At 36.5% G+C, this 27,344-nt stretch overlaps 1 protein-coding gene across 1 annotated transcript in view; it reads right to left on the bottom strand.

The window, feature by feature from the left end:
- LOC105045026 (protein SEMI-ROLLED LEAF 2) overlaps positions 1 to 26,906 on the bottom strand; it is a 33,298-nt gene extending 6,392 nt beyond the window's left edge. Inside the window, exons 1-13 of the mRNA XM_010923187.4 lie at positions 26,755 to 26,906; positions 26,399 to 26,609; positions 25,246 to 25,320; positions 25,044 to 25,159; positions 23,976 to 24,090; positions 22,990 to 23,115; positions 22,835 to 22,882; positions 21,923 to 22,125; positions 20,914 to 21,110; positions 17,236 to 17,519; positions 16,913 to 17,062; positions 6,046 to 6,441; positions 5,654 to 5,803 (exon numbers count right to left, since the gene is read on the bottom strand). Coding sequence (XP_010921489.1) covers positions 5,654 to 5,803; positions 6,046 to 6,441; positions 16,913 to 17,062; positions 17,236 to 17,519; positions 20,914 to 21,110; positions 21,923 to 22,125; positions 22,835 to 22,882; positions 22,990 to 23,115; positions 23,976 to 24,090; positions 25,044 to 25,159; positions 25,246 to 25,320; positions 26,399 to 26,533 — 1,995 coding nt within the window. The 5' untranslated portion in view covers positions 26,534 to 26,609; positions 26,755 to 26,906. The remainder of the gene's footprint in view (positions 1 to 5,653; positions 5,804 to 6,045; positions 6,442 to 16,912; positions 17,063 to 17,235; positions 17,520 to 20,913; positions 21,111 to 21,922; positions 22,126 to 22,834; positions 22,883 to 22,989; positions 23,116 to 23,975; positions 24,091 to 25,043; positions 25,160 to 25,245; positions 25,321 to 26,398; positions 26,610 to 26,754) is intronic.
- Positions 26,907 to 27,344: the final 438 nt, after the last annotated feature.

Here is a 27,344-nt window from a genome sequence, read left to right as displayed (position 1 = left end):
AAGCCATCCAACTCATAAGCTGATTTAATAAGCAAGTGAAATTCATAATTTGTGACACAGAACCTCCAGTTAGCACAATCAGGACACCTCCCAAGGAATCCATAATGTGTGGTGCATATTACTTATCACAAATTCTTTTGCCAGATCTAATTAAACCAGCAGACATGATAACTAAAATATTACTTATGTTACATGCGACCTACACTTATTAGGGGGCAGAAATGTCATTTCCAGCCCTAACAAGTGACCGGCGGTCGGGCACTTAATTTTAATATGTAAAATGCCTCGCAGACCAAAGCAGTCTGTGCAACGTATTTTTCTTCCGTCTTCTGCACATCTTTTTCTCTCTTCTTTATCTCACAGCTTTTATCCCCTTTCTGTTATTCATTCTAATTTCAGATTCTCCTTCTTGATATTTTGATACTGTGACAGGGTATCAGAGCCATCTTAGAGCTGCTATGTTTCTGTTGAAAGGTTCCTACAGTCGTGGAAAACACAACTCCGCAGAAAGGAAGGACTTCAATGGTGCTGTTGTTATTTCCTCCTGATTTATGGGATTCTCGAATCTACATATTATCTTGTCGTCCCAGGTAAAATTATGCTCCTCCTTAGTTGTGCCTAGTCTACAGATTTGTACTCCTTGCTGCAGGTTGTTTCCATTTACGGTTATTTGGATTATGGCAGAGAAGATGGTTACATTAAGGCATCGATTCTATGGATGATATATTTGGTATGTAAATGACATCAATCAAACTGTCTAGGGCAAAGAACTATTTACAATGGGCCAAAGCTGTGGAAGTCTTCTTGAAGGCAAAAGGAAAACATAATTATCTCACTGACAACATCCTATCAAGTAATGATAAAATGAAAGTTTGGCAGAGAGAAAATTACCAAGTTATGCCCTTGTTATAGAACAGTATGGAGCCTACTGTTAGTGTAATTTGATGTTCTATGACACAGCAAAAGAAATCTGGGAAACTACAATAGAAGTGAATTCTTCAGAAAAGAATCTCTCTCCATGAACAGATTTTTCCGCTTCAACAAGGAAATAAAATCATTTCATGAATACTATAGTCAGTTGAGAGGAATCTAGGAAGAGTTAAATGTATATCAACCTCCCACACATGATACTGAAAAATAAAGACAGCACAGGCAGGAGTCCCGAGTTGCTAAATTTATAACAGAGCCTAGTTCTGATTATGAGATTGCAAAGGCTCGACTCATGGTAGTATTGAGCTCCCTTCCATAAACAGTGGGCACGCTTGTCTTCAGGTATCTGTCTCATCCTCTACACAGCACAAGGGCAAAAAATATGCATTCGTCTCCACTGGTAGAGATACAGGAAGTCAAGATAGTGGAAGATGTCATGGTGTACATAATGATCATGACAGGAGTCATGTTAATAGCGTCATGTTACCAAGTGTGGGTGCACTAATCCCACAGTTTTGCCAGGATGTGATTGAAGGCCAGCTTGGGCTAATGCCACAAGTATAAATCAAGAATCTGCTTCTGCAGCTTCTGAGCTTATTGTAAAATCCAATAATGATTCACAGATTATATGGTCAGCATTTCTCAGAGGAATATATAATCAACTACTTTTGCAAAAGTCTTCATCAGAAGTTACTGTTGCTCAGTCAGGTACTCTGATTGCTCACCATGCATCTCACTGCTCACCCCTCTGGATTATTTATTCAAGGGCTTCTGATCATAAGACCAGTTCCCTTCATTATTTTCTCTTAATCCTGTCTCTTCTTCAAAACATGATACTTTGGCTGATAGTACCTTATCTCCTGTCTCTGGACAAGGAGAGGTCCAAGCTTCACCCTCCTTGTTATTTTCTTTATTTCGATAGGTTCCCAATTTTCCTCGCAACTTGTTATCTATCAGCCAGTTAACTAAGTCCCTGGATCGTGCTAATACATTGTACCCTAATCCCTACTCATAGTGAATTTCAGGATCTCCATATAAAGAGGACATTAGGAGGACGTGAGGAAGGCCCATATCTTCTCAATCCTGGTGGTGATTCTCCTTCAGCTTTATTGAGTCATAAAGAGACTTCAATTAGATAGCATTTTTATTTAGGACATCCATCATTTTCTATTTTGCATCTCATTTTTCCTAAAGGTCCGGAAATGCTAGGAACCATATGTGAGTGTCTAGTGAGTTTGCTAAACATCATAGAACTATGTTCATCCTAATAGATGTAGTCAAAACCCTTTTAATATTGTGCATAGTAATGTTTGGACTGCTAATGCTTCATCTTTGGAAGGAATTAAATATTTTGTTACATTTACTGATGACTCTTCTAGGATAGCATGGCTCTATCTCATGAAAAGAAAAGATGAAGTGTTTTCTATGTTTAAATGTTTTTTTCACAAGAAAAGTTTTATCAGTTGATCGTCAATGTTAGAATTTTAACTATTAAGAACTGATAATAGATGAGAATATGTCGAATGAATTTTTGTTTGATCTTCAGGACCAAGGATTCTTTTGCAGACATCTTGTGAGTAACACTTCGAGCTGAAAGGAAGAACCACCATATCTTGGAGTTATCTCGTGCTCTTTTATTTAAAAGGAATGTTCAAAAACCTCGTTGGAGTGATTCTATCGATGTTAAAATTTTAACATTTAAGACCTGATAATAGATGAGAATATGTCGAATGAATTTTTTTTTTTTTGATCTTCAGGAACAAGGATTCTTTTTGCAGACATCTTGTGTGTATACACCTCGAGCTGAAAGGAAGAACCACCATATCTTGGAGATATCTCATGCTCTTTTATTTAAAAGGAATATTCGAAAATCTTGTTGGAGTGATGCTATGTTAACTGCATGGTATTTAATAATGGGCCCTTCATCTTTGTTAGGTAATAAAACTCCCGCTTATGTGCTGTGTCCACAAGAACCTACTTTATCAACAACTCCCCATGTCTTTGGTTATGTTTGCTTGGTGCATAATCTAAATCCTTGTCAGGAAAAGCTACATCCTAGATCCTTTAAGTGTATTTTCTAGGATATTCACATTCACAAAAGCTGTATAGATGTTATGACCCATCTCTCATAAAAGGTACATTGCTTTAATGAAGATATTTTATATTACTCTGAAGAAGGATCATTCAACGGAGGAGACTTGAGATATTAATAACGAACCTTCCATTTCTCCTCCTATGCTTCCTTTCCTTGTTGATGAGCCATCTAGTATATCTCATGGCAAGAAGTCTCCTCAGACAATTGTTTGCATTGGGAGGAAGAAGATAAGGCATCCAAATACACGGTTCTCAATCAATCAACCAACTTAGCTGGAGGTACATTTATAGGTATCAATGCTACATATACAGATATACTCCGATCATTGATAGTGATTTACCAATTGCTCTTCGAAAACCAAAAAGTTGTACCTTTCACTTTATCTTGGGTACAAGTTCTTTGCTCTTGCAATTACATCCATATATACTCCTAGTTACTTTCAAGAAGCCTCCTCACATCCTGGTTGAAAAAGCTTTAATAAGTGATATGGGAGCACTAAAAAAAAAAAAAAAAAACAAAAACAAAAAGGAACCAGGGATTTAGTGCCTTTGCCTGAAGGAAAATAGACTGTTGGATGTCGTTGGGTATATACATGTATAAACCTGATGGTTCTCTTGAGAGGTATAAAGCTTGACTTGTAGCCAAGGGCTATACCCAAACTTAAGGAGTAGATTACTTTGAAACCTTCTCCCTAGTGGCAAATCTCCACTCTATTCATGTTGTTATTTCAGTAGCTATAAATCTTGGATAGTTCATGTTTTAGCTTTATGTTAAAAAATCTTTCTTACATGGAGACCTACATGAAGAGGTTTATAGGGACATGACCCCAAGTTTTTCTCCACCTGGAGGTTCAGAGCTTGTGTGTCAATTGAATAAATCAATTTATCATTTGAAACAATCTCTACATGCTTGGTTTGACAAATTCAGTCAATTGACAATGGATTCTATTGCAGCCAAGCGGTCGGATGGCTAGGTTTGCCTCCATGCCTGCATACGTGAGATATTGTCCGCTTTAGACTCTGACACTGATGGCATGAAGTCCTCACGGTTTTGCCCTTTAAAAGATGCCTCACATGAGAAAGAAGATTCCAATCCACATAAGCCATACTCCCTCTTGATTCACAACTGATGTAGGACTAAAAATACCATCCCCCCACAACATTAGCACCTCCAGTTAAGGCGGAGTATGTGTGCATGGGCAGGAGGCATTCCCACAGATGGTACTAATGTTGCGGTCAATGGGTCAAATAGCTCGGATGGCTAGGTTTGTCTCCACATTAGCATACATGAAGTATTGTCCGCTTCGGCCTATGGCACTAATGGCATGGGTCCTCACGGTTTTGTCCTTTAAAAGCACCCCACGTGAGAGAGAAGATTCCAATCCATAAAAGCCATACTCCCTTTCGACTTACAACCGATGCAAGACTAAAAATGCTGTCCCCGCACAACAGATTCAAAAAAAGTCAAGCTGATCAAGCTCTCTTTTTTTAAGAAGATATATCATGGTATGGTTGTTCTCACTGCATGTATTGTTCTTGGAAAAGTAAGAAATAGTTTGTAGTAGCCAAGTCAAGCGCGCGAGTATAGAGCCATTGCTTTAGCTACATCTGAGTTAATATGGCTTCATAGAAATTGGGATTTGTATCTCCTATCCTATTTCCCTCTTATGTGATAACCAAACTGCCATCTACATTGCAACTAATCCAGTTTCCTTGAGAGGACTGAGAATATTTTAGTAGATCTCTATATCTTCATTTGTTCAGGAGACAATTGCCAATAAAGAGATTGTGATGCCTCATATCTGATCTGGTTCTCAATTTGCAGATTTGCTTACTAAGGCTCTCCAGGAGATTGACTAAAGAATATTGTTGTCAAGTTTGGGCATGATTAATATATATGCTCCAACTGGAAAGGGGTGTTTGACTTTGGGTATTTTCTATTTGATTTTTTATGGTCATCAGGCCTTTATTTAAGATCAAATAAGCCAAACTCATGCTATAAATGACCTGCCCCTTAATAAGGGAAGAACTGTCTTTTTCTGCCCTTACAAGTTAATAGCACTTGATTTTCATAGGTTAGATGCTGCACAGACCAAAGCAATCCATATAGTGTATTTTTCTTCTCTCTTCTACGTCTCTCTCCCCTCTTCTTTCCCTTACAGCTTTTCTTTTCTCTCTTCCTCTTGTTTGTTTTAAATTTCATATTCTTTTTCACTTCGTCTTGATATTCTGATACCATATGATAAGATTTCTTCCTCACAACAAAAACAAAAAACAGAATAACAAAGAGAAATAAATAATCAACCCAAGAAACAGAAATGAGAATAATATTGGTTTTCTTTTAAAATACTGGTTTTTCTGCTTAACAGAAATCATGTACTCTAAGCTCAGTAAATGAAAGTTAGACTCTTTTACAATGCGACCTTCAAACTATGGTTATTTCAGCAATTTTAGTCTACACCAGGAAAACACTGACTGCAGGATCATGGATCACATCTAGTTGTCTCACAATTTAAGCCAAATTTTTTATGGTGAATTGCAATTTATTTGCTCTTTAAACACAACCAAAGTTCCAGAAATTAACTATAATAGATGATCCAATTTATATCACTATAAAGCTGGCACTTGCCTTGATACGGGAAAAAAGAAGTGTCAAGCTGAATGAATGAGCTATAGCCTCAATATTTGAAGGCAAATTATCTGCCTGATTGACTTGTATCCAGAAGGCAGAGAGTAATTGAGCGGTTTGATCTTCAGTTAACACCATAACGTTAGTTTCCTGCAGCAATTCGTCGATGCATCAGAAGATAAGAAGTAACTAACAATGCAGGGAATTAAAAGAGCATATAGAAGAGTAAACGTTAATGCAAGTCAAGAAACGTAGGGTCCTCTTAATGTCATTTAGACAGACACTTCTAGAAAAGTTGTATGCCACCAATAGATATTAGTTGATGTAGAAATCACCAAACCGAGGTACCAAAGTGATGTGCTACAAGAACGTATGAAATAGCAAGTACTTACAGAATCCGTAGAACGGTTAGAAGCAGCAATTCTATCAATAATAGAACAGCTCAATTTATAAAAATATGGGGAACTCTTCCGGGCCCAACCATGTTTCCACTCATCACCCATGCTCTTTTCCTTGATCTCTTCATGTGAATCATTCACATGCTTATCTGCATTTAGACATCCCTTTTCCCTTCGGAGTTTCTCGAGTAGAGCAGTAGCTGAGGCAAATACTGATGTAGTCCGATACTGCCACTTCTTAGTTTCATACAAATATTCTGATTCATGTCTTGGATGATTAGGATTTCGAACAAGTGTAACTGAAAATATTTGGTGTGCCACTATGCGGGTTTCAACATCTGGATGCATCATAGCCTTCAAAAGCTGTAGTAGGAGTTCTTCCGGAAATGCCTACATATTATTAACCAATGAAAGACCATATCTGGTAAGCTACAATATCCAGCGAAAGCATCCAAAGCAACAAAAAAAAACTTCATCGCAAGAAATGAAAAAAATAACTTAAGCATAAATACAGCTCACAAGTTTTTTCCAGATGCATCTAAGGTTAACTTCATAAGTTCCATTTCACTGCAAGTCTCTTGACCTGAAGCAACAATCCTTATCCCATTTCTTAGCCGATTATGAACCTATAACCAAACACCATGCATTGGTACCCTCTGCCTTGCAAGGCAATTTTGGGCAAGACTGGTCCCTCTATCAACTCTCCCTAAATGTTTTTTACAAGGGCATTATATTTTCTCAACATGAGCTTCTTCAAAATGCAAAATATCATGACCATGAAGTATGACGTACTAGTTATCAAAACACACATCAAATTTTCACATTAAATGATCAAATAAGGAAGCAATACATATAAAAAATGATGCTTCAATATCAAAAAAATCTCACAGGAAATGGTTGCACAGCTGGTGGATATTTTTCAATTGCTAGTCTGTTTGACAGTCTACAACAAAGAAGGCTAAACCGATACTGGAACCTGTACCGATCACCGGCCAGTACGATATGGTACTAGTTCAGTATCATACCGACACATGATATAGTGGAGCGACCTGGTCAGACCGCCATGCCAAATTTTTCTTTTGTTTTCCTTTTTGTTTGATTTTTATGATATCTAATCAATTTTTCATTATTTCTTGAATGATTTTAAGCTCAAATTGATGTTTGTTGATATTATTTGATGCAATGTTCGCCATCTCGATGCCTGATCCTGTACCGATGAAATCCCACTGTCATGTTGATACTCAGTACGATATGGCTGTGTCAGTATGCAGTATGGTACGATATGGTATGCCTCATACCACCCGATATGGGGTGGTACAGAGAACCATGCTTTTGATGTTTGTATCACTCCGATACAGTTACGATGAAGCATATAATGCGGATCTGAATCTAACACAATGTTATGTCAAAGAGGAACAACCAGGAAATGCCGTACTGAGCCGAACCGCCTGGTACGGGGCGTACCGAACCAGACCGACGGCCAGCCGATCCGATTCGGCCATTTTTCCCAAAAAATAGGTCCGAACAGAACCGTACCGACCCAAACGGTTCGACACGGTTCGGGGCCATATCGTTCAAAATCGGGTGGTATGGCTCGGTATGGTTTGGTTCGGCGTTGAACTGAACCGTACCGACAAACATCACATGGGGGTGGGGGGGTGTAGGGGGGTTGTAGTGGGGTGTGGGCTGTCATTTAGTGACAGCCCAGGTGCTTTGTCTGAGAGACCCAAGAGCTCTCTCAGAGAACTCTTGAGCTCGCCTAAAAGGAAAACGAGATGCGAAAAAAATTAGAAAAAGAGAAAAATTCCGTCAAATTGCAGCACTGGTTCGAGGAGACGCTTATTTTTGATCGGAAGATAATGTATTATTCTTTTAGTAAATATTTTATTTTTTATATTTTTGTTGTTAAAAAAGGATAAAAATGAAGAAGTATGAAAATAAAAGAAAATCATGCCAAAATTTTATGATTTTGATATGATTTGATCATATGTGATAAATCTTTGGAAGATCTACATGATGACACTAAAATCATTGATTTTCATTAATTATTTATTTTTTAAATATTTATATATATTTATTTGTAAAAAGTTATTCAAAAAATAAATTCAAAAAAATAAGAAATCAGAGTTTCAAAATCATGTTTAGAATGATTCAAGCTACTTAAATCTAACCTCAAATTTTTTTTGAAATTTTTAAAATTAAAAAATATTTTTATAATTATTTAAATAATAAAAAATATTATCAAATAAAAAATATAAAAATAGTATTATATTTTAGTTAATTCAAAAATATTATTTTAAGTATATAACATATTTTTTTGAATTTATAAGTTTTAAAATTATTATTGAAATTTTTTGAATTTATATATAATATATTTTTTAATAATTTTAAACGATTGTGTTTTATTATACTTGCAAAAATTTGTAAGAAGAAAAATTCAGAGCATGACATTCATTAACTTTCATTAATTATATATTTTTTAAATATATATATTTATTCATAAAAAATTATTAAAAAATAAATTAAAAAATAAAAAATTAGAATTTCAGAATCATGTTTATAATGATTAAAGCTACTTGAATCTAACCTTAGATTTTTTTAAATTTTTGAAATTTAAAAATATTTTTATAATTATTTAAATAATAAAAAAATATTATCAAATAAAAAATATGTAAAATTAATATTATATTATAGTTAATTCAAAAATATTATTTGAAGCATGTAACATATTTTTTTTGAATTTATGAATTTTAAAATTATTATTAAAATTTTTTGAATTTATATATAATATTTTTTAATAATTATTAAACTATCGTGTTTTGTTATACTTACAGAAATGAGTAAGAAAAAAGTTTCAGAGTGTGACATTGATTGGGATCATAGCGAGATGCTCTCGGTCCGACATCATTGAAAATGCAAATGGTGCAACACAGTTCAAGGAAGAAGGGATGACAAGATTGAAGCAGCACCTGACTGATAGTTATCCTGATGTGTCTATGTTTTGGAAATGCCCACAGAAGATCCAACAGTTGATGAAGAAGCACTTCATTGATTCGAAAGCAGCGAAAAAAAGAAAAAAAGCAAAAGAGGACGAAAGTGGACCGTCCAACTGCAGAGCCACCTTCTTATCACTCTAGAGAGTCGAGGAAGCTTCCAATCCAGATGATGAGGCACAGATTGAGACTGTCATTCAGACGAGCTTGGTGAGTCACAATTTATACATGCCACATAAGATAGGGATCATGATGGACGAGTCGGTAGAGACCGTAGGGAGCCAATTTCGTATAGACGATGGGCTCCTAAAGGTCGTCTAGCACACGATGCAGCTGCAGATGATCTTGCACGTGGAGTAGGATCCATGGATATATCTGGATCATCCTCGCATTATAGATCCTATCATCCACAGCCACCTTATGATCCATATGGATATGGTGCATCCAAGACGTCTTCTAGTGGTACTGTCCCATGCAGCCTGGAGCATCTTACGGATTAGATTTTGCTACCGGCATATTTGGATGGGCTCCTCCACAGCCATATCATCATCCCGAGGATACTTCTCAGTGCCAAAGTTTTGAGTGAGAGATCTGAAATGTTTTACAATCCAGAAAGAATGCCTTATGGAATGAATATTCAGGAGTACAATGCGTCTTAGTTAGGGACTGATGTTCCTCCAGACTATGCTGATGATCCAGATATCTACGAGCGTTACAGACACTTGACGAGATATTAAATGCTGAGCAAATTTTGAGGTTAGTATATCATTTTTTGTGTTTTGTACTTTAAAAATTTGGATACATTTTAATGCACATTTATATATTTTTTTTAATTTTAAGATGATAAAATTGTAATATAATGTAAATAAATATATATTTAAAATTTTGGATCAAGAGTCCCTGTATCGCTACCGAACTCAAAAATTAAATCTAAATATGTCAATAATATACAATATAATATAATTTTGGAGTTATAATTATGAATTAATAACTTGGAGACCCAAAAAAAAAACTGAAACAAAATCACAAAAAATTGTACCGATACCGAACCGATACGCCAGAGCGGACCGTGTTGGTATGGTATGGTACCGATACGGTACCATATCGGCTCGATGCTGGTGCGTGCATCGATACCGATACAGCGGACCTTGGGAACAGCCTTACAAAGACTACATATTGTTGAACTCTAAAATACTCAAATCAACGAAAAAATATAAAAAATAAATAATGAATATATATCGAGATTTAGAATCTCGTCAAGTATCGATGTCGTTCATAAATATCTGAATTATTGACATAATCTAGTGGAATATCAGTCCGTACCTCTAATCATGCAGCATTATAGTCCTCTATGCTCATCCCATAAAGTATGCATGCTGGATTATAACTTGTCCCAAATCTCTCACTGAATCTCTAACTCTAAGAGATGTCCTCAAGCTGATAGTATGGCTGTGGAGGGCCCATTCGAATATGTCGGCAGCAAAATCTGATGCTTCAGACTATCATAAGGTAGTAGTCGCTGGAATAAGATGTCTCAAATGCATCTTACCCATATCCATATGGATCATAAACTGCCTATGACTATGGATAAGAGGATCCAAAATATGATGAACATGATACGTCCATGGATCCAACTCCATATGCGAGGTCATCTACAGTTGCATAATATCCTGAATGACCTCGAGGGGATCATCGTCTTTATCCAATTGTATCCTCGCGAACACTATCAGCTCACGCACCATGATCCTTATCCCACGTGGCATACGTAAGTTAGAACTCACCAGTGACTCAAGCACCACCTTGCAGTAGCATCTCATAAATGGTGGTATACTGCATGCCACTCCCATCGTAACTATCAAATCCATGACCATCAGAACTATCATCACCGCTCTATCTGATCTCTAAATCAAAATGAGCTGGGTCAACTAATAGCTCCACTCTCTCCATCGAGGCTGCAACTTTTCTTTTCCCATCTCTGCGTCAAGCAGCTGCTTGCCCTTTTATCGTGCCTGGTAGGGAAGCCTGCTATGGCTATCAGCCTGCATGGAGTGTTATTAGCTGCCCATTGTTCAGCATCCATCCCAACTTTGCTAGCTACAAAACTAGCTGGTCATAAAGGTGATCTTAACTCATTAAGCTTCGGCTCCTACTGCCAGCCCATAACCCATCCGATCATTGGATCCTTATCATTAACAAAATCATTCGCAATCGAATCTAAGTGCTTCAACTCAACTTCCTTTTGAAAGCATTTTAGCCTCAGTCTTAAATTGTAGTGAACATATGTAAGGTCATTGAGGCATTTATGCATCAAACGATTTCTCTGCTTGCTGTGGATAAGGACGAAGGTCAACCAATTGCGCTTACAACCACTCGAGGAGACGATCTAAAAACAAATTGTTTAAGGAACTGTCAATCCAAATTGGACCCACCATTCAACTAAAAAAGTATTAAGATTGAACAAGATTAAAAATAAAATTGTATAATATTAGACTTATTAGTAGCTACATAATATTGAATAAGAGTTGTCGTTCATATATAATCTACTTTGGATTCATCTTTCCTTTTTGCTTATAACCGTCACATCTATTCCAAAGCTATCAATGCTTTCCCTAAATATTTTCATCTGTAAAAAAAAATATATTTGTTATAATGTATTATTAGTTAAAGATATAGCTAAGTTAACAAAAATCACTCAACCTAACTTCTTCTATGCACATAGCTGCGATTTCTAGATCGGGCTTCATCTTGTATATCATATTTCATAGGGGGACCGTCAAAAGCTCGTTCTCCATACCTATTTTAGATACTGTGTACTGAAATCTCAGATTCAAATAGTAAGCTATAGTTAAATTTCAGAATTGGTTAAACATATTTATATAAATATAAGATCAATTAAATTTTTAAAATATTTTGATTTGCTGTATATCTGCTAGATGCAAGTCCCTACCCATTTGATAGTCCCACCTAAGGCTACTAGGTGCTATATAATTCATAGTAGACCATGTAACACCTGGTTTCAATAGATCTCCCTCTGTTTACCACCGCATCAATGATAGGACCCATGTGATTGTAAATGGATCTAGTAGTAGTCTACACTGAGTCCATTATCTTCTACACCCTATCAAGCTTTCCAATATCTATCAACATCATATCAATACAATGTGCAGCACATGATATCGAGACTATATGCGGTCACCATTGCATCAAGATTCCTCCTGCGGCCCTATACTGTGATCCATTGTTGGTGATAACCTTCATAACATTTTACTCTCCAACCTAATCAATCACCTCCTCCATCAATTTGAGGATACGACATCATGCACCTAATGGAAAAATATTTTCAGAAGTCCATTGATGTTTCAGATCAAGTGCATGATGTTATGTGTATCCTCAAATTGATGGAGAAGGTGATCAATCGGAAAGCAAAATATCATGCAGGTTATCACCAATAATGGATCACAGTATAAGACCGCAGGAGAAATCTTGATGCAACGGCGATCACATATATTCTAAATATTATGTGCTGCACATTATATCGATTTGAAGTTGATGGATATTGAAAAGCTTAGAAGGATGCAGAAGGCAGTGGACCTAGTGCAGACTATTGCTAGATTCATTTACAATTATGCATGGGTCCCATCATTGATACGATGATATACAAAAAGAGACCTATTGAGATTAGATGTCACACAATTTGTTACGAATTATATAACATTTGATAGCCTTAGATGGGACTATCAGATGGGTAGAGACTTGCATCTAGCAAATAAGTAGCAAATCAAGAACGTTCTAAAAATTTGATTACTTTTATATTTATACAAATATGCTTAACCAATTCTGAAATTTATTTGCAACTTACTATATAAATCCAAAATTCCAGTATCCAGTACCTGAGATAGGCATGGATGACAAGCTTATGACGTCCCTGCGAAATGTGATATACAAGATGGACCACGCTCCAAAAATCACTGCTACATGCATAGAACAAGTTTTGATTTTTGTTAACTTAGTTGTATCTTCAACTAGTAACATATTATAACAAATGTATTTTTTTTTATAGATGAAAATATTTAGGGAGGGCACCAATAACTTTGGAATAAATATGGTCATAAGAAAAAAAAAAAGAAGATGAATCCAGATAAATTATATATGAATGATCACTCCTATTTGACATTACGTAACTACTAGCAAATCCAATATGATACAATTATTATTTTTGATTTTATTCAATCTCAATACTTTTGTAGTTGAATGATGGGTCCATCTCGAATTAATGGCGGTGCTCCTACTCTAAAGCAACTTGCCATCCAGATCCTCTCCCAAATGATCTCCTCGAGTGGCTATGAGCGTAATTTGTCAACCTTTATCCTTATCCACAACAAGCAGAAAAACCGTCTGACGTAAAAATGCCTCAACGATCTTTGTACATGTTCACCACAATCTGAGATTGAAGCTAAAATGTATTCAAGAAGAAGTTGAGTTAAAATACTTGAATCCAATTATGTATGACTTTATTAATGATGAGGATCCGATGATCTATTGTGGGCCAACAGCAGGAGCCAGAGTTTGTTGCCTCAAGATCACTTCCAAGATCAACTAATTTCGTAGCTAGCAAGGTTGAGATGGATGCTGAGCAATAAACAACCAATAACACTCCACGCAGGCTTCCAGCTGATCAACCATGGTAGGTTCCCCATAAGGCACCATAAAAGGGTAGGTAGTTGCTCAATGGAGAGACAGAAAAAGGATAGTTGTAGTCCTGATGGAGAGGGTTGGGCAGTCAGTTGATCCGATTCACTTAGATTCAAAGACCAGACAGATCGATGATGGTAATTCTTCTAATGGTCATGGATTTAGCAATCAGAAAGCGAAGGACAGGAGACCACCATTTATGAGATGCAACTGCAAGATGGTCTTCAAATCACTCGTGAGTCCCAGTTTATGCATACCATACAGGATACGAACCACAATGTACGAGCTGGTAGAGCTCACGAGGATATGATTTCATACATACAATGGGCTCCTCGAGATCATTCAGGATACCATGCAACTTCAGATGACCTTACACATGGAGTTGTTGGATCCATAGATGTATCAAGTTCCTCATATTTTAGATCCTCTAATCCATAGCCATAGATAACTTATGATCCATAAGGATATAGGATAATGTGTCCGAGGCATCATCTTCCAACAGCTACTATCTTATACTATCTGGAGTATCTTACGAATTAGATTTTACTGTCGGCATATTCGGATGGGTCCCTCCATCACTGTACTATTAGCCTAAGAACACTGCGCAAAGCTAGAACTTCAACAAGAGATCTGCAATAAGTTATAATCCAACACACATACCTTATAAGATGAGCATAGAGGATTACAATGCTACATAATTGGATGGGCTGATGTTCCACTCTATTATGTAGACAATCCAAATATTTATGAATGATGCTCAAAAAAATTCTAAATCCCGATATGCATTAATTATTTATTTTTTATATTTTTTAATTGATTTGAGTATTTTAGGATTCAATACCATATAGTCCTTATAAGGCTAATCCTTTCTAATATTATATTGTTAGATTCAGATCCACATCGTACGCTTAATCGCAGATGTTGTGGCAGAAATCCATCTTAGATCGGATTGGCTGGAGCGGGACAGCGACCACAAATCGATGATGGCAGGATGGCGACAGCAAGACTTGAAAGATAAGTCTCCAATCAAAGTTGGCTCCGATAGGAACCCTCCGACACTCCAATCAGATCTTTGGAACCGATAGGAAGGAGTGAGCAATTTGTGAGAAAAGTGAATTTATACCTTGGGAGTCTCCTGTGGGCCTCTATTTATAGATGGAGGCTGAAGACTCGTAAAGAGGTAGAAGAATCAAACGGTTGGCCTTGTTTTATTAGGTAAGATATGCTCATTATCTCCAGCCTTATCTAGCGATATACGTTTGTTATCTTCTGCTTTTTATAAAAAGATGTTTGTTATTTTTTCCTTATCTGCTCGTCATCAGCTATTCCCGATAGTCATGGGATTTGAAGATCTGCGTAGGGGCTGAAGGTCAATCTATTATGCCGGATAAGGTCGGCTCAAGTGTCTTGGGTCGGCTAGCATCAAGGTTAGATCAGGATCACCTTCCCTATGCGTCGACTTTGTTCGAGAAAAAAATTTTCCTTCCCATAACTTTCCTCAGATAAAGTCGATGCATAGGGAAAGTGGGCCCGATCCGACCTTGATGATGGCTGTCCCAAGCTGATATGGTATCTGATTTATGTCAACTAGAGAAATCTTAGAATTCCCATGACAATCTACTGTAAGTGAATAAACAAATAATAAATTATCTCTCCAGATAAGACAAAAGCTTATAAGCGTATCTCGCCCAATAAGACAAGGCTAACCACCTGATTCTCCTCCTCACGGCACCTCAGTCTCTACCTATAAATAGAGGCCCACAGGAGACCCCCAAGGTATGAAACACTTTTCTCCCAAAGCGCTCACTCCTTTCTATCTGTTTTAGGGATCTAACTTGAGCGTCGGAAGGACCCCATTAGAGCCAACTCCGATCGGAGACTTATCTTGCAGATCCTGCCACTGCTGTCCTATCGTCGCCACCTGACTCCAGCCGCCCCAACCCAAGGATGGATTTCTGCCGCAACAACGGATGTATCAGATTGATATAAACATCAAATAACATCAACAAACATTAATTTGGACTTAAAAATATTCAAGAAATAATAAAAAAATGATTAGATATCTTAGAAATAAAAAAAGAAAACAATCCAAAAAAATGGCATGCTAGTTTGACCGACACGCCTCACCATACCGAGCATCGGTACGATACCGAAGCAGTACGGGTACTAATACTAGTTCAGCCTTCATTGGTTCTAATAATCACTTATTAGCAGATGACTGCTTTCCCCGAAGCCATTGGTCCATCACAAATGTTACAACCAGCATAATGGAATTTCATGAAATTCAAAGATTCAAGATATCCTTTCTAAATTAAGATAATATTGTGTTTAACTGCATTATTAACCTTTGCAATGGTTAAAAATAGTGCAAGATGGTGGTATAACAGTACAAATCTTTCACACTAGTCATGATGCCATAAACATACTTCAATATATCGGTTTAGAAAAACAGCATTATACTTCTGGAATTGCCGTATCACTAAATAACATCTACTAAGATTATTATATGGCACTGTTATAGCTTAACTTTCATAACACATATATGACAGATATCACTTATAGACATTGTATATGTCTAAAACATAAGTTTGGAGTCTTGAAACTGTTTCAAGAACCATCATAACAGAGAGATGACAGACATCACTTATAGGCTTTGTACACATCTGAAACATAAGTTTGGCATCTTGAAACTGTTTCAAGAACCACCATATAAAATCAAATGCAAAACTAAAAAAACAAAAGGAACAATCTGTGAATGGTATGGGATAATCCATTTACAGGGTTAATCAAAGATCAGGACACTTATTGGTACGCATTGAAATACTTGGCTATGAAAAAGTTCGCTAGCTCCCCTCAGATATCTTGAAAATACTAAGGCATTGGTAATTGATCATTGAATGTTCCAAAAATAAGCATCATGATACCAAGTCAAATGGAACCATCCATCTTCCATGGTCTAATGGGCTCAATAAACTATTTGGCTCATGCTAGGCTGTAGTTTTGAGTGTAAGGCATGCTCATCATAACCTGATTTTCTTATAAGAGTTTGTCGAGACGCATAATCTAAAACTAAAAGGTTGTAGAGACACCAAACTAAAAGGATTAACTCTCAAAGCACTTGACACATAAAAATCCATTTCTATGTTTTACCAAATAAAGATGGACAATTAACTCACTGATTGCGAATGTGATCGGATGGTTGTCAAGGAGATGATGTGAGCAAGAATCAGCAAAGACCCAATTGTTGCCCTAGCAACTACTGCGATAACTGGGAGCTTCTCCAACGTTATAGCCATCATGTCAAACAGTGGACGGGTATCACCAATCTGGCATGTGGAAATTCCAAAAATAAAATAAACAAACAAATACATTAATAAATATTACAATAAAACGAACTAAAAATGTAACATTGTTGCATTTTTCCCATGAACAAAATCAGGAAGTTAAACTGATTAAACAGAACTAAGAATCAGAAAAAGATCTGAGATACTAAACATACTCCTTTAACAATCTCCAATAGACAATCCTCAATAGAATTTTGAAGCGAGTGATTCCAATTTGATTCTTCTGGTCCAGCTGATTCAACTGAGGTCTGCAGACTTTTCCTCAAATGCCTGCACAGGTCACTAACTGTTCCAATTTCAGCAGCTACCGCTAGTGACCTTAGATATTGAACCAAGATAGTGGCAATCTGAACTATATCAGATTTTGTCTTAGGGTCACGGACGACATTTTTATGGTCCAGATGTCGGATGATAGCAGACAAAATCACCTGTTCGTTTCCTGGAAGGTAAGCAAGGTAGACAGTATAAATCCGAAGAAATTTCTTCAATCATGCTGTGATGGGGAAAGGATGAACAGCAATTGCAGATAAAACATGTGCTTTTGCAAAAAGAAGGATAATCCAGCAACAAGAAAATACAATAAACCTGTACTTGGACAAGTAAAATATTAACAGGTGCAATACAAGGTGACCTTACAATTAATAAATTCTGAAGTACATTTAAGCTTTTTTGGTTGTTGGTTACATTAAACTATTTTCAAGTTACACGATTTTCACACACTAATAGCAAAAATTATGTTCTTCAACTATCATAATCGTACACATCACTGCAGCTAAAAGATGAAAAGAAATTGGCTTCTGTTGATGCTATAATCTTGTCCGAGAGCATTCATGCAATTCAAGTTGGTGTCTTGACGATGCTGGAGGGAGCATACGCAATATCATATAATCGTAATACATTTTTGGAAAGATAAAAGTCTCAATTTGTGCAACTCTGCTGGATAGATGAAAGACTAGTTTGGTTGAGAATACGCCACTTTACAATCTTTTGCAAAAGCCTTACAGGATTGCTCACACATCAAAATAAGAAAGTATGATATGATTCACCAGAACATCTTCCCAAGCTCCAATTATTTATAGGCTCCAATACTATTAAAACAAAGAGAAAAGAGTACAGGAGTCAAAAAAGGGCCAAAAAAGAGATGGAGAAGTTAGGAAAATAAAGTCTATGTATTATGCATTCCACATAATCTCATGACTGCGTAATAGAGTAACAAAACCCGCTTGAAAGCAAGGCCTCCAATTTATTAGATTGGCATGCATTTGCCCTTTAAATTTCAATGGTTCACAGACCCGGTACAAGTGTTGAATGTAGGTGTCACTGTGTCAGACTATGCATGGTCCACTTTAAGAATTTTCTCCGAGGGGACCCATATCCAAGTGTGATGCCCACGATATAGTTTATTTCTCATTTGAGGATATTCAAGCAAATCCACCTTCACCAATTACATGAGAGATGAGGTTCAACACAATGTTTGATCTAAAAGCACAAATGCCCCAAGCAATGATAAGTATGAAATAAAATGGAATATCCCCACTGCATCATTTCTTGGATGGCGAATAGTGCAACAAAAGAACAGTGAGGAGAAAACAAACCTTGAAAGCATGCCGGTGGTTTAACTACAAAGACAAGATTTGGGATCATCAAGAATTCAAAGTTTGGATTCTCTCTCTCAAAAAAGAAAAAAAAAGAATTCAAGATTTAGATGTTTTATAGAGTGTTAATGGCCTTGCAGAATTCCTTGCCAAGAGATGGTTGCATTTAGTTGATCAAACTCAATTCCGATACATTTAACCATAAGGCCCTATTTGGATACTGGTTATGTGAGGTTAAGGGGTAGTGAGCAGTTCAACGAGCCAAACAAGAGCCCAAAATGTTGTGATAAACTTATTCAATGAACGCCCAAAAAGTAGGCTAACCCAATGAACTTTATTTCATCGGGGAGGGTGAAATAAAGTTAACCACCAGAACTCACTCTCCTCACTCTTTACCTTCTCACTTTTTTCCATAATCCATCCCACTAACTCTCGGAATGCCAATCGAAAAGTGAATAATTCTAATCCATAGAAGGAATAGTTAACAATTATTTAATCTATTTATTCCCCGGTTATTAGTCAGCATCCAAACACAGCTAAAGGTTTTTTGATGCTAGTGTTGCACCATGCAGGTAAGTTATATCAACGGAGTGGAGGTCAAAAGATTTCGGAGGGAACTAGGTGGGCCAAATTGTATTCTTGGGCTTTTTTGGGATGGCAACAATTTTATAGTCGTAGATGGCTAGCCAAGAAGTTGAGCTCAGCCCTATGAAGCACCGGTACTCCTATTTCAGGCGTGTACCAGCACCAGGTATGTTTACAGTGTGGGTACATTTCTGGTGCGGCACCGGTACTCCTATCTCTGCATTCTTGAGATTGCAAGTTTGTCCCTTGATAAACCAGATGTGAAGAAGAAGCTTTTTGCTGATGATGCAAAGAATGAAGCAGCCAAAACTATTATCACTTGATTGTCAAGACTTACTATTTTGATTTCTTCTACTTATTTAGATTGCTAATTTTTTTCTTTTCGTTAATTGTAGGTGTTTGTTTATTTTTTATGATGATACTTATAAATTTAGTTGAGATTTGAGAACTTAATTTATTAATATTCGAATATTATATATATGATTCAGTTTTTTCATATATTTTTATTAATATTAAAATATTAAATATATTCAAATATTAATAAAAATATAAAATATCTAACTATATCCGTATCGTAGTTTTTTTAATTTTTGCCGTATTGACGTATCCGTACCATAAAATACCCATACCGCGTACCGATATCTATGCTTCCTAGACTCAGCCATGCTCCATGAAATCCTACTGTTCCTTGAGCAACATTGGATATGAGGATCAAACATGTTCATCTAGACGCTAGTTAGTGGCTTGATAATAAGGGTATTGGGGTGGCCATTGCTAGTGCTAGCCTTAAAAAATTCCTCCATGTCTTACAGACATCACTCTACATGATGTAAGATGAAGCTTTATTTTGACGGACATTCAGCAAAAGTTCAAGAGCATATACACACATGCATCCAAGTAGATGGAATAAAGCCCATTAATTGTAATTATATGCAGCCTTCATAACAATGTATCTGTAGCTTTTTGATGCTATGCATCTTTTTGTTTAGTAATTATAGTGCGGGTGGGCCTCCCTCCTTTTCTCTGAAGAAAATAGACTATAATTAGGTACTTGGAAAGAAATTTAGGAAACAGAAAGTATGCAATTTAGAAGATTGAATATGTCGAACAAGGTTCAAGACCAGAACTTATATCAAGTAATTAAAAGTAAAAAAGACAAGAGACATGACTATAAACAGGGTGCATAAAGCCTAAATGAACCAGAGCACCCGGATTGAAAAACTAGCTCCAAGTCCAAACAGGTCCAACTGGAGAAACCAGCCTTATGAATCAAGTCTGGTCAAGCTCAAGCTACCATTCCCACTAAAGTAATTTATGACAACTAATACAGTGATGTTACCAAAAGGACAGAAGCAAAAAGATCAGAATAAAGGGATAGCTGCATACTCAACAGACTGAAGTTGACTATTTTACAATGTGATGAAAAGAGTCAAATCATTATTGATGCATTAATCAAAAAGTTTCAAGCTTAAAAATGCTCAATGGAACAACATTATCATTTCTTACAAAGAAGATAATCAAGATTCATAAATGAAGTTTATAGTTTCCAAAAAGCATCAATCTGCCAACTCTATAGAATGAACCGCATTGAATTTTCTAACGAATGGAATGCGCGTCAAAAAAAGTTAAAAAACAATGTGCGAGCAAAATCACCTGAGCTCTTTTCTGAGTAAGTCATGTCAGATAAAACAAACAAAGCCAATCCATGTCGAGAAACCCAATGTTTTCCTGTGTCAAAGTATGCAAACATTGGATCCAATACACAACGCATTGTCGTGCTTTCTTTAGCCATTTCAGCAAGCTTCTGTACACAAATCTGTGACCACGCTTTCGGAGATTCACGCTCCTCCCTGCATAAGCAGTGAACAATTATTACTATTTTATTTCAGAAGCAAAAGAATAGAAAAATATTTAAACTGATATGGCAGAATATCATTGTTTTTGCTATAACATTATTCTAAACAGAATAAGGGCCATCTGGTGCACAAAATGGCTGAAGATTTGTACCATAGCAAGGACAGATGATCCAGGAATGATAAATATTTTCGAGTTTTTTATATATTTTTTTCTTTTTTGCCCTCTAGTGGAAGCATTGCTGTTATGAAGAAACTATACTCCTGACCCATTACAAGTTAAAGGCAAGCATGAAGGAGATGATCCTTTACCAGCTCTATCTGTATTATGATTAATAAGTCTAGAAAGCTGGTGCAAGAAAACTCATTCAGACATGTCATCAAAAGGGAGCTAGTGAATTTGTGAGCATGCACACAACAGTGCTCACCTATGAATTCCCATCAAAATGGCAAGGATGCATGCCAACACCATTCAGCAGATAGTTTTTTGTTTCTCTTTACACTTCGTAAAATGGAAAAAGGGCGGTAATACACTTTTCTTCCCCTGCACCGGCACACATACACATACTCCCTGCAGTGGAGTTCCCTTTGCACCTTCTCACAAGTACTTCCTTCTGAGTTTTTTTGTAGTTTCTTCTTACAATTAGATATATGGAGAGAACTGCTGAATGGTATGAGAAAGAACAAAATGGCAATAGGATAAAAATGAGAAAAAGGCAAATAAAATGTGCTATGAAAATATATCTTTTTAATTGTTTAATAGAGCATAGATGAGTTCCATGGTAATTCATCAATCAGCAGTTCATTACCTCGTTAGCATCGCACAATCCCTCGGCACTGAATGTGGCCTTAAGCTTGTAGTGCTTAGGTTGACATCTTTCCCAAGAGTTACACCAGCTCTTGCCTCAGATCTAACTACTTCATCAACCCAGTTATGGTGTGAGTCACGTCTTTCATTATCAATGTCCACGTGATCATCAGCTTGATAGTTTTCAAGAATAGCATGGATGATCTGAAACAGAGCCAAGGCATCAAAAAACTGAATTCTCCAGTTTTATGATTGTTCTTAGACCAAGAAACCAGAATTTAAATACAAAATATAAAAACACCTAAATCAACTCCAATCAATTGACTGACATGGTCAAACTGGCTTCTTAAGGTTTTAAGGCATCAGACCACAGCCTCCACAGAAGCAGTTGTTATCCCAAGCCCATGCCCATACACCTTATATCATCTTTTTTTTTTTTATTTTCTTTTGAAGAAGGGGATTAAAAATGAAAATGCAACCAAATAGAAGTGTGACCAAGTTAATGCTAGTGAAGATAAATGTGGCAGAGAATGCTGCTCAACCAGAATGGAGTAAGAAGCATAAAGAAAAAGGGACATGAGTTTCAGACTGAAAAGAAAAGGTAGCCATCTCCAGAAAAATGTTCTGGATAAAAAACCCATGCAAAGGGAACCAAGCATTTGTTTGTTCTTTTTTTCCCTTCAAAAACCAAAAAAAAAAAAAGAAAAAAAAAAATACTCGGACTGATGATTCATGAAAAACCTGTGTGGAGAAAGGTGGTTTTCTTAAGGAATTATACGATGATAGGTTTGCATGAAGAAATAAGAATGATGAACCAAACAATTGCCAAGAAGATAGTTTGAAATTAAACTGATATATCAAGAGAAAACATCTAAAAAGATAATAATTGAGACCAAAAAATGGACACACCCACCTCATCAAAATCAGTAAAAATGTACGAATACTCAGTCATGAACCAAATCTGCAAAAGAAGGAACAATTGTAATTGAGATATCCAAAACATATTCAAGAGCATCAAGAATCAAACATAAAAAGTCATTAAATACGCAACAAGCATAAAGAAATAACCGTTGCTGATAGGCATTGCAAGCTTGCAGCCTGCAGTAGACTGTTCTGTTCTTCCCCTTGCCCATGAGCGAGTACACATACATTTCCAACTAAGCTTTCAATATTGCGTGCATACGTGCTATCTGCCTGTTCATAGATTAGTCAAGAATTACATGAGAAATCAATAGAACATTAAAAGAAATCACAAGAAGAGTTCAATAGGAAAAATGGTCAAACCGAGATCCAATAACTGAAAACAACTAGCATTATCAAAGAAACAGAGCAAACTCAAAAAGAATTGTCAAACTAGCATACAAAATTAACAAATTTAGGTAGGCTATCCAAAAAAAAAAAAAAAACAGACACAAATGTAAATGAATTACATTTGTGCTGAGTGCTTGCATGAAAAGATATATAGGCCCAGTTTTACTGCTAAGTACAAACTAATCCCATCTTGCAAACACTATATTAACAAAAATAAATCATAAATGATGAATAATACTATAAATGCCCTTGATGTCCATAAACATTATTGAACATGTATGGGCTGCCAATATCGATGACACAAATCCGAAAATAACATCAACATAACATTACTGAATGAATTAATATTGCAAAGAACATTGGTTTAGAAGTTCAGGTCTGATAACTTGCAAATATGACTTGTCTAATGATCTTTGTTAGAGAATGAATGCTGCATTTCAGTAGAAAGAGGTGCTAACTGGAAGGAAACCAATATATGTAGACATTGACATTTGGAAGTTTGATAGCATAAACATTGTGAGTATATCCAAAGACATATTCCATATCATAATCTACAGTTTATACTAATGCTTAGCCATGGAATGCATAAAGCAGTCAAGCAGCGGACCTGATGGTTAGGACTTCTGTTAGCAATTTAGAGACATTTCTTGACATGCAAAGTGTATGCTGGTACCCAGCTATTGCAAGATCTTAAAATCAAAAATAATATAAGAAACTAGCATCTGAGAAATATCAAAACTCACCTGACTATAAATGAATTTCGCCAAAGTTTGGCATCCAAGAATTTGGACGCTGTCTCGTTGCTTATTGTCCAAAAGCTCAATAATGACATTCAACAGGCCGATAGCAAAATATGCCCTGTACCAAGACAAGTATACAGTAAAGAAAAGGATGCAAAGATTCAGAACCAAACGGCTCTGCATTAATCATGCAACAACATGCACATGAAAGCCCCACAATTTTGCAATAACAAAACTATAATGCGCAGAGAGAGCAGATCATTAGGATTTATCAAATGTGGTGATGCATGTACCATTCCGATATCTCAAGATCATATAACAAGCTTTTCATATCACAAAACATTTAAGGAAAAGGACTATTTTTTTAAAGGTTAAGTACATTTCATCACCTAAATGTAGTAAACTGAATATGATTATGAAAATAAATGGAAGTTTCAAATCCTTGTTATAACTAAATGTTAGGTTTTGGAGAGTTATAGCAGCAACTGGAACCGTACCAGATTAGCATCCTGCTTACATAACCAGTTACAATTATACTGCTCTTTCAGGAGAATGAGATAAATTGAGTGACTACTGAGTTACAAATTTGTTGGATGCATTTGCAGTTGGAGGCCTGTTAACAATCCTCTATTGTTTTTCTTCAATAGTCGCACCTTTGTTATGCACTACCATACATGAATATTTGCACTCTTTGAAAAAACTTTTGATAATCCAATTATTTAAGACATTCAGGAAATAATTCTGAAATCTATAGCTCCATATACTGCTTTTTGGTTGGAAAGTCTATGAGAAGGTAGGGACCTTCGTCATTTTTAGACATCAGAGGACGATATTGGAAAAGATTTTGTGAAAAAAGAGACAACTGAAGCTTATTTTACATTAGGTTGAGGCAATCAGGAAAGCATGTCATAATCCTCGAATGATATAGAGAAGAGTGGCATCAAGAAGAAGTTTAAATTATGGTAAAGCAATTACTGAACCAGCTTAAACAAAAAGATAAGTTTAAGACCAATAATCAAGAAGGTTAAAATTAGTAATTCAAATACATAGTCAATATAATCCATGACTTACATCTGTTCTTTACAAATGTAGAGCAATTTACTGTAGGTTTCTGTAATAATTTTAACAAAGTTGATATGCTCAGACCGCAGTTCTTTGTAGCTCCTTTGTTCGAGAAACTTTGCAATCTACTCAGGGAAAAAAAAGGTCACAGAAAATAATCATTCAAATTCTTCATACTCAAGCCAGAAAATGATATTCTGAAGCACCATACCTTTGGGATGCGAAGTGGATTCTTCGCAGCATATTCACATAGTTTCATTATTTTTCTTTCGTTTGGGGGGCCATCCTACAAATGGAAACAAATAATTATACAAGTGTTTCCTAGATGCATGTAATATAAGAACTAAAATACATACATCGATGCAATGGAGTAAACACATGAAGATGCAGGTTTTGTTCACTGCATACCTCATGTTCGATGGTGCATGTTATCTTATATGTAATAATTTACCCTTTACACTGAATCCTGCAGGTTCCTCAAATGACTGTTCTATTATATTACTGGCCAAAAAGTCATCTACTTGGTCAACGATAAACCAAGACAGAGACACAACAGGAACAACAAGATAGATTTCCCGCTAAACGAAAGAATGTTGTGTCGGGTATATATCAGTTCTAACATCCTCACATGGATATGAACGTGACCAACAAAAGGATGTTGCCAAGAAATCTGAAGATGAGAAATGTCAAAATGTCAGCAAGTCACGGCGTAAAGATAACTGGAAAGAAAAATATCCTGGTGTTAAAAAAACCACAAAAAGAAAAAGAAAAAGGAAAACAACAAAACAAAACTCAAAATGCTCGATGTTGCAGGAGCTAAATGGCTTCGTACATAGAAATCTGATGTTAGAACATATAAAGCAACTCTCTACATGTTCGAAGAAAAAATAAATCTATCCATGATAAGATTAACTGTGGGATAGAAGGCCCTGAGATCTCCTCCATGGCTGACAAAACTATACAATTGAGTACTGGGGAAGTTTATTTTGAAATCTTAAAACCATGCCAACTATGGGAAATGGTACTCAGTCAACATCGAATCATCCAACACGAAACTACTCAATGCAGTGTAACCCAATAAATCGACTTAGCGAGCAAATAAACCCTAACCAAAGACGCAGAAAACTACCGCATTTTTGAATCATGATATTATGCTCCTTCACTCCGGGTGAGAGAATTAGAACACAACTCCCTCAACCAGACCACGAACTCTCCAATTAGGCCATAAATTACCCAAATAAAGAATAACCGGCGAAACCCCAACAAAACACAATAATGCCGTCAACTTCCCACTAAACTAAACAAACACCAACCCTAAAACCATCAGATTGACAGAAAAAGGAGGAGAGGCACGCAATGCTTACAAGGTTTTTGGGGAAGATCTCGGCGAGCAATTTCTTGTACCGCTTGACGGGTCGCCGGGAGCTCGGCCGCAGCGCCGGGCAGCAAACACACATGTTCCCGCAGGCGGGGAGAATCTTTCTCGATATAAAACCCATTGCACGAAACCAATCCCACCCTCGACAAAGAACCCAAGAGAAGAAAGGAAAAAAACCGACCAAGATCCCACCTTACCTGTTCAAAAGACAAAACAAACACAAAAATAGATCATTCAACGAACTCAAAAACCCGAAGCGGCTAAGGAAAATCCAAGAAAAACGAACAAAAAAGAAACTACACGAAGTGAAGGCCCTCCGAAAGAGCCCTGGAGATGGCTTACACTGCAATGTAAAGCAGCTCCATTCTCTCTTCCACCAAAGAGATGGGAGAGGAGGCGGCAAAGAAGCGGTTTTGGTGCGCAAGGCGAGACCTTGGAGAGGGAGAAGTGGGAGGAACAGACCACGTGAAGGAAGCGCAGATTTCCTTATGACAGCAGGCTTTTGTCGGCGTGTAGTACTATCTCTGACTTTCCCGCTTTTGCTGATTGATTTAGACTAAAATTAAAGCTGCTCCTAACTATAGCCTCCTAACCTTGGGCCTGAGATATAATTACCAAGTTGGCGCATTCATAGCTGTCCTTAGATAATAATATTGGTTATCTTGTTGAGTACACCTGGTAAATTAGATGAAGATAAAGTTTCTTCAAGATTTTTATTGCATTATCTAATAGTTTTTCACAACTGAACTTTTTTTTTTTTTTTTTTGATAGAAATGTAATCAATGTAATCGATTATTACATTGGTTACTTTAATGTAATCTTGCTTGTAGTTTAATTAAGATGTAGTTTGGCTGTTTTAGTTGGTAATGCAATGCAAGGTCTACCAAACTGCATGACGTGTGAGTGTTCGTTTGTGTGTCATGGTCAGTGGT

Source organism: Elaeis guineensis, chromosome 5 (assembly GCF_000442705.2).
Source record: "Elaeis guineensis isolate ETL-2024a chromosome 5, EG11, whole genome shotgun sequence".
NCBI lineage: Eukaryota > Viridiplantae > Streptophyta > Magnoliopsida > Arecales > Arecaceae > Elaeis > Elaeis guineensis.
Note: the sequence above shows the minus strand (reverse complement) of the source record. Positions and strands in the feature narration are given on the sequence as shown.